Source organism: Aotus nancymaae, unplaced genomic scaffold, assembly GCF_030222135.1.
Source record: "Aotus nancymaae isolate 86718 unplaced genomic scaffold, 86718_ANA_hifiasm-v0.15.2.pri h1tg000049l, whole genome shotgun sequence".
Classification (NCBI taxonomy): domain Eukaryota; kingdom Metazoa; phylum Chordata; class Mammalia; order Primates; family Aotidae; genus Aotus; species Aotus nancymaae.
In genome coordinates, this window is record NW_026988463.1 from 33,470,142 (window position 1) to 33,478,259 (window position 8,118).

At 56.7% G+C, this 8,118-nt stretch overlaps 1 protein-coding gene across 1 annotated transcript; it reads left to right on the forward strand.

The window, feature by feature from the left end:
* The first annotated feature begins 2,455 nt into the window (after nt 1-2,455).
* On the forward strand, nt 2,456-7,972 carry DGCR6L (DiGeorge syndrome critical region gene 6 like). Its single transcript, XM_012454227.3, has 5 exons — nt 2,456-2,630; nt 2,710-2,870; nt 6,145-6,245; nt 6,849-6,989; nt 7,429-7,972. The coding sequence occupies exons 1-5, from the start codon at nt 2,521-2,523 to the stop codon at nt 7,576-7,578; spliced, it is 663 nt and encodes a 220-aa protein (XP_012309650.2). The 5' UTR covers nt 2,456-2,520; the 3' UTR covers nt 7,579-7,972.
* The last annotated feature ends 146 nt before the right edge of the window (nt 7,973-8,118 follow it).

Consider the following 8,118-nt stretch of genomic DNA (forward strand, 5'->3'; position numbering starts at 1 on the left):
ATAGTTACCTTAAGAACTGGTTAACACAGAAAGGCAGTGTACTACAGAAACAGGAAGTGGATTAGGGCTGCCTAGAACCAGGAGTGTGGGGGTTGCAGAAAACAGAGGAGTGACTACTGACAGGGTTTCTTCGAGGGGGGATGAAGAGGTTCTAAAATTAGAGTGTAGACATGCTCGCAGTACCCTGTAAATATAGTAAAACATTGAACACTGAATCACCCACTTTAAATGGGTGAACTTGTTTGCATGTCAACTACATCTCAATAAAGCTGTTTTTCTAAAAAAGAATACATACATTGCTCTTGTCCAGGAATAGAATTTTCCTGCAATAAGAGAAAAAAAAGAAAAACAAAAAACAATGAGCATGATATTATGCTGGGTCCTGATTCTACAAGACTTTTATTCATTTGGTGGCATTAGAAAACCAGATGTCAAACAGTCATCAAGTCACTGGCCCCCAAATAAAGCATAGAGGATGCTTGTGGAAAAGGCAGTGGGTTTTCCTGAAATATTTAGCAAGGGTCCCTGTCGGCTGAGAAATACAAAATTATTTTTCAAGAAGAAAAAGTTGCTACTGAGAAATATGCTCACTATCAGTTTGTCAGTGATGCCGTGTTGTGACTGACATCATCAATCAACGTGTTACAGCGGAGAATCAATGCTGTCATTTAAAAACCTCCCAGTGTGTCACGTATTAGTTGGGATGACACTCCCAAACTCCAGTGACAGTCACTGGAGTCCATGAGCAACAGAGGCCCGATTCACAACGGCAGTCAAAACTAATATTCACTTGATATTCTAGAAGCCCCAGAAAAATACATTTCTCCTCGAGATGAAGAAATGCATCTTACCAGGTCAGAGGGCATCTCCTCCTCCTTGATGTCTTCCAGTATGCAATCCTGTAGGACCTCAACAGGACCTAAGAGAACACAGACTGACAGGCAGTGCACTGGTGCTGCTGAGGAATCTCACACACATGCCCTGCATGGACTGGGGGACTGAGGACAGGGACACTGGTAAAAATCTTCAGGCACATATTTTCACCCAGCTACTTATTCCACCCACAACTTCTAGGGGAGGGGACAATGACCAGGCCCAGCCCCAGCTGGCTCTTGGCCACTCGCTGCAGGCTTACCTCCCACAAGCTCGAGTCCCACCTCCAGCTCCTGCCACTCTGAGGGGCCTGGAGGGCAGGGTGCCCGGCACATGACCAGCTCTGGGTTGTAGCCCACCCTCCACGGCAGTGGCCTGACTGCTTGTTGACACTTTATTTACTTCTGTTGTCACTTTATTCACTTCCGGTTTTTATTCACTTCTGATCCCTTCTGGCTGGAAGAGATAACAAAGACAAAGGGTGCAGGGGAGCCAATCCTGCCAGGGACTGAGGAAACAGATCCTGGGGAAAACCAGAGACCACGCTGGCACTTGAGGTAGGACCTCAGTTGGCTCAATGACCCCTCCCCGCCATAATTAATCACTAACCCATGTTCTCTCTGGAAACCAGTCATAATTTCTGACCCGGTCAAAGCAGAGTCATCTCGCAGAGCCCAGACACCCCATGAGCAGCTAAAGAGTGCCTGGTGAAATACAAGTCTGATCGTGTCTGTGTCCCCAAGCACTTTCGTGTCCCCTGGTGCTCTCTGGACAAGCCCCCAGCAGCCTCTGCAATGCGCGCCCCCTGCCCTTCTCTCCCGCCCTGGCTGGCTTCCGCAGTCTGGCCACACTGGTCCTCATGCCCATCCACCTGACCCGGCTCTGGCAGGGCGTTTGCTGGAGCCATTCCTCCACCCGAACCCCTCCTGTTAAAGCCTGTTCGTTGCCGGTTCAGCCCCAGACACCAGAAGCCCCACCATCCCTGGCTAAGCAGCTGTCCCGAGTAGCTGGGAGAGCGCAGTCTGTGTCGAGGGTTCAGACTGGAGCCCGGGCAGCCCCGGGCGACCACGGCAGGCCCAGATGGGGACGGCGGCTCCGACTGTCCTGGCCCAGAGGCTCTAGGGTGGTCCTGTCAGTCTCATCCCCGGGGGCGCCACTGCTCGCCCCGGACGGTGCCGCAGACCCAGGTCCTGTGAGCTCCGGCCCGAGACCCCTCCCTCTGGGGGGAGGCCGGTGACCTGGATGGCACCGCGACGCACCGGCGCGGAGCCCGGACCTCAGCCCGCACTGACTCAGCGAGGACCTGTGGGATTCTCTGAAGTCCGGCAATATCCAGGCGAGGGAGTCTCGCCTGTAAGGTCGCGCAGGGAGCACGCAGATGCAAGCAAGCCCTGGCAGAGCGAAGCCCTCCTTAGAGCCTCCGCGGAGGGGTTGGGCACGCCTCCTTCTGAATGAAGCAGGGGGCGGGGCGCGCGGCGGGGAGGGAGAGGCGGGCGGGGCTGGTGGGCACGCTGTGCTTGGAACTGTCGTAAAAGGGGCGGAGCGCGCTGCGCCCGTGACTGTCGTAAAAGGGGCGGAGCGTGCTGCGCTCGGGATGAAGATCGGGGTGTGCGTCGCTGAAGCGGGCGGCTAGCGGGCGCCCAGGTCATGGACCGCTACGCGGGCGCCTTGGAGGAGGTGGCGGACAGTACCCGGCAGCAAGAGCGACACTACGAGCTGCTGTCGGCGCTGCAGAGCCTGGTGAAGGAGTTGCCCAGGTACACGGGAGGGGCGGGCGGCGGCCTTCTAAGCAGGCCTGGGTCCCGCAGGCGCTCACCGCGCACCCCCTGCCCGCAGCTCCTTCCAGCAGCGCCTGTCCTACACCACGCTCAGCGACCTGGCCCTGGCGCTTCTCGACGGCACCGTGTTCGAAATCGTGCAGGGGCTACTGGAGATCCAGCACCTCACCGAAAAGAGCCTGTACAACCAGCGCCTGCGCCTACAGAACGAGCACCGAGGTGAGCCGGGGCAGCGGGATGAGGCGCCTCCTCCTAAGGGTTGGCGGGTCCCGGCCGCTCTTCGTATCTGTGCAGATCGGCTCCTTCCCTGGGAGTGTTCGGAAGAGGTCCCTTAGATTGACAGAATCAAGGGCGCGGAGACTGAGCGCCTTTTTGGTGACCAGTGGGTCCAAACAGTTTTGTTTTCAGTTGCGCATCCCCCCTTCTTAGCAGAAACTGCCTGCTCTGGCTTTCCCGTGCCCCATCCCCTTCCAAGCAGGACGGCCCTAGGCCTCGGTGCTTGGTTGGCCTGGCGCTGACTGCGTTGCCCCTCAGTAGCTGAAGGTCTGTTGACAGCTGTGCAGCGCTCTTCGGGGTCCGTTCCCTCTCACGCCTCGTAGGGCCTCATACCCGTTGCACATCAAATTCCTAAGCACCATCCCCTATGACACCTTCCCAAACCCGAAGAGTTTCCCACTTGAGCCGCATGCTTGGTGGGCTTAGGAGCCCTTTCCTGCGAATTACATAGGGTGGGTTCCCCTGCACCATCAGATTTCCACCTTTGCTGTTTTATTTTTCCCAAACTTCTTATTTTAAAAGTTCGAACATTTAGAAAAGCTGAAAAGATAGTGTAGTGCATACCCTCGTGCTCTCCACCAGAAGTTCAATAGTTAACATTTTGCTGTAGTTCTTGATATCCCTAAATACATACACGTAACAGCGTGGCCAGTTCACCAAGAGTCTTCGGCATTCCTGGAGACAAGGATTTTCAGCCCAGGAATGTTGACATTTGTGGCTGGGTAAGTCTTTATGGTCAGATGCTCTCTTGTGCATTGCAGGATGGCAGGGGTACCCTCCCTAGTCCTACTGAAAACCAAGAATGCCTCCAGACAACCTGGGGGGTTAACCTTGGCCTTGGATTGGGAGCAAGTTCTCTAAAACAAGAGCAGTCTCTTGCACATCCGCAGAGGGTAGCCCTCTGAGAAATTAACCGTTCTGGGTGTCTCCAGGGTGTTTTACTTCTAGAATGCCCTGCTCTGGATCTATCAGATTGCTTCCTCGTGCATTTAACCTGCTTCTCCACTCTCTGGGTTTCCTGTAAACTGGACTGCTGGAAAAAGCCTAATTAAAGGCAGGTTTAATGTGGCAAAAATTCCTTCTGTCGGTGCCCTTCCCCAGAGGGCAGGCATGTCCGTCTACTCCAGGATTAGTGTGTCTCTATCAAGAATGGATGTTGGATTTTGGCAAACCCATTTTTGGCAGCTGAGATGATTACGTGGTGAATGATTTTCTGTTACTACGTGAGTTACAGTCACTTGAATTCCGTCCTGCTTGGTCATACTGTAGTATCCTTTTTATGTACGCAGATTTGATTTGCTAAAATCTTGAAGAATGTTTTTGTCATATTCATGACAAACTTTGATCTGCAGTTTTTATGGAATACCATCTGGTTTGGGTGTCAGGGTTTTTGCCAGTCTTACATGAGGAGTTTGGAAGTGTGCTCTCCTCTTGAGTTTTCCAGAAGAATTTGTGCAGAATTGGCATTACTTCTTCCCCTAAATGTCTGGGTGATTGTCTTTTTTAAATTTTTCATTGAACTGTAAAATGCATACAGTTTACTAATCTGAAGTGCATGGCCCGTTATTTGTTAATGCTCAGACTGTGCCATGTTTGGCCAGTGGGGGCTCTCCAGGCTCCTTTAGGTGCCTCCCCATCATTCCTTGAGCACTTCCCTGCTTTCTGGTTCAGGAACGTGTTCTGCTCGTCTTTTCTTGTCTTCTCTCTGTCTCAGTCCTAGAATCGGTCATTTTTCCACAGAGCTCTGGTTCCTTCTAGCAGGATGAGGAGTTTCAGTGACTCTCTGGGCCCAGTGCCGTTTGTGCTCTAGAAGGCTTGGGCCAGGCCCTGGTTCCACCAGCAGCAGGCATGTCTGCATTGACTTTCTGCTTCTCCTGCTGATTCAGCCGGGCTGACTGGCTGCTCCTCCTCCTCTGTGTTCCCTGGTCATGTCTAAGGTCATGTCTAAGCCCAGGCAGCCAGCGTGGCTCTCTTCTTGCATTTTGGTTGCCTACCTAGTGGAATCTGGCAGTGGACCTGGCACTTGTAGCTGTCAGTAGAGTGAAGGAGATGACATTTTGCTGCTTCCCTGTGTTATGGAGATGTCTCGGGGTCTTGGTTGGAAACATATTTCATGTGATAAATGCTATCCTCGAGGTGCGTACAGAATGCCAAGAAACAGGAGATTGGGGAAGGCTGCAGGCACAGCGGGAGCCAGGCTACCTGCAGGGCAGCCTCAAGGGTGTCCTGAGAAGAGCTGCAGCAAGCATCAGGGCTCTTCCCAGGAACAGTGTTGGGTTTCCCGTGTTCTGGTGGCCAGGGACCCCTCCTTCCTGGGGAGCTGTAGCCATTTGTCACTTACTGGTGACTGGTGCTAGCTGTGGGGTGCTGCGTGTTCCCTATTGCCATGGTGGTTACTTTGTGTCCTGTGATCGCTTCCTCTGTACATTCCCTTCAGACTAGACAGTTTGCGCTCATCTGTGTTTATGCACAGTTCAGCAGGGACCGTGGAGCTTTGCTTGGTGGCCGAAGGTCAGCCCCTCAGAGCCACACAGACTCCTTGGCCCGGAGCCTCATGGCACCCCAGGCTCATCCCAAACTTGGGCCTCCCAGATCTGTGCCCACCCTTCTCCCTCAGGTGCTGTGGAGGGCTGGGAGCTGTAAATAGGGGAGGGAGCTGCCCACCCTGAAGGGCAGCACTGAGGGTGGAGGGGCCGACCGCACCCCTGGTATGCGGAGGCCCCACACTCAGGCCCAGTCCAGATGCTCTTCGCCAGTTCTTCAGTGTCCCGTCTCTTTACCTCTTGGATCCTTTCCCATGCCTTTGCCTGAGGTGGTCTCCGACATTTGAGTACATGTCCCATGGACGATGGGGCAGAGCACACACAGCACTGCTGGCCTGTGGCCATGTGAGGCCTGAAGCCCTCAGACTGCAGCCTTCCTCCCTCCCGCCTCCTCCAGCTGCCCTGGGTCTGGGGCTGCAGCTCTGGCCCCACTCAGCCTTCCCCACCCCACCCTCTTTGAGTGTCTCACACCTTCTGGAGTCCCCTGGAGACTTGCTGCCAGAGGAGGGCCAGGCCCTGGGTGACAGTGGGCCTGGGAGGATGGAGGAGCTTGGCGTCCTCCGCAGTGCAGACACCCCTTTGGCTTGGCTGCTCTGCTTGGGGCAGGGCAGATGCCCATGGGTGAGGGCTGCTGCCAAGTCCCACCGCCTGCTGATGGGCTCTCATCCTTCCAGTGCTCAGGCAGGCGCTGCGGCAGAAGCACCAGGAAGCCCAGCAGGCCTGCCGGCCCCACAACCTGCCTGTGCTCCAGGCGGCTCAGCAGCGAGAACTAGAGGTACTGGGGGCACAGGCAGGGTGGCCAGCCCAGCTCTCCTGTGGGTACCACCTGGCTCTGCTGAATGGGCTGAGCAAAGGGGTGCAGGGGGGCTCAGGCGTGGGTGGCTACCCTGGGCCTGAATGGGCCACTGGAGGCCTAGTGAGTCCCACCAGGTGGCTCCTCCCTGTGGGTGCCAGGTGTGCTGGGGCTGGGTGGAGGGTGAAGGCCCACCAGTGCTCCCCTGCATAGCAGCTCCTTGTGGGTTGGGGCATGCGCAGAGCAGGTGGCCTCGGGGGGTGGTACAAGAGCAATGGTGGGGTGATGGAGCCAGCCAGGAAGGGGCCCATCCTTCTCCCAGGGAGCACAGAGACAGCCGGAGACTGGCATTTAACCAACAAGCCATGGGGCAGGGGGTGCCTGCAGAGACGCGTGTGCAGTCCCAAGGCAGCCCCAAGTCGGGGCATTTGTGGAAGCCCCTTGGAGCCCCACTTCAGGGTTTGGCTGGCCGAGGAGAGGCCTAGGTGTGGTGAGGATGCATGGGTGGTGTCAGAGCTGGTGCTACTGGGGACGGCAGCAGGCACTTGTGTTTGAGCCGCCCTCACCATCCCCTACCCACGGCAGGCGGTGGAGCACCGGATCCGTGAGGAGCAGCGGGCGATGGACCGGAAGATTGTCCTGGAGCTGGACCGGAAGGTGGCTGACCAGCAGAGCACACTGGAGAAGGCAGGGGTGGCTGGCTTCTACGTGACCACCAACCCACAGGTCAGTGCCTGGGCCTGCTCTGCCCTAGCCCAAGTGCCCCTGAACCCTGAAGACCCCATTCCATCTGGGGTTTCACCGCTGGTCCCTGAGAATCCAGGCTCAGGGTATAGGGGGTGAAGTGGAAGGACTGAGGTTCCAGAAAGGGTTTCTGTGCTGTTCCCAGCACAGAGGCCAGGCCCACTCCCTACATGAGGTGAGCCAGCCAGCCTTGGGGCACTGCCTACCCTCCCCAGGCCCGCAGGGCCCTCTTCTTCTCTCCTCCCACATGCCATTCTGAGTGGCCCTGCTGGGGACAGAGGCTAGGATTCCACGCCTTCCTGGCAGGCCATTACTGGCTTCACAGGATGGTCGCCCCATGGGCTCACTGCCTGGCACCTCTAGGCTGGCATGAAAGGGGCCTGGGTCACTCTGATGCTCATGGGGCCCCTCTGTATCCCAGGAGCTGATGCTGCAGATGAACCTGCTGGAGCTCATCCGGAAGCTGCAGCAGAGGGGCTGCCAGGCAGGGAAGGCATCCCTGGGACTGGGAGGTCGCTGGCAGCCGCTTGCTGCCCAGTGTGACCAGGAAGGCAGCCCTGTCCCACCATAGCCACAGGCAGCAGGAGGCTGGGCAGAGTTCATCTTCTTGACCTTTGGCCACTACCTTTGCAGCTGCCTGCAGGGGTCCCCCTGCTGAGGAGAGGCCAGGTGGACCCTGGCTGCCTGTCCCCCACCTTCATCTGGGACTTTCTGCCAAATGCTAAGATGGTCTCATAAAGAGGAGGTGGGCCCAGCCTGCCACCGTCTGCCTCAGAGCCAGGCGGAGTGGGCCTGGGGTTTCTCACACCTTTTCACTTCTCGGGGCACATCCCAACCTGCACTGGGGCCCACCTGAGTGCTTGTTCTGGTCGCAGCCTCTCCCTTGGCAGCTGCAGCCCCCACGCAGGAGAGTCTCCGAGGCCCAAGCTCTGTGTGACCCAGAGAAATAAAGGTGACTCAGTGTGGCCTGCGTGTGGCTTGTGTGACAGCTGTGGATTCTGCCATACCAGGGCCCGGCCCCCACCTCTGCTGCAGCAGAGGCCTGCCTGGGGATCTCTTCCTGGGCTGTGTGCCCAGTTCACCACCCCTCCCCTTGCATGGAGACTGGGAG

What these genes read in the sequence shown, in the direction of transcription:
- DGCR6L (XM_012454227.3), top strand. Translation starts at nt 2,521, where the DNA reads ATGGACCGCTACGCGGGCGCCTTGGAGGAGGTGGCGGACAGTACCCGG. An exon ending in CTGGTGAAGGAGTTGCCCAG is followed by an intron (nt 2,631 to 2,709) that starts GTACACGGGAGG and finishes CCCTGCCCGCAG; the next exon opens with CTCCTTCCAGCAGCGCCTGT. An exon ending in ACGTGACCACCAACCCACAG is followed by an intron (nt 6,990 to 7,428) that starts GTCAGTGCCTGG and finishes TCTGTATCCCAG; the next exon opens with GAGCTGATGCTGCAGATGAA.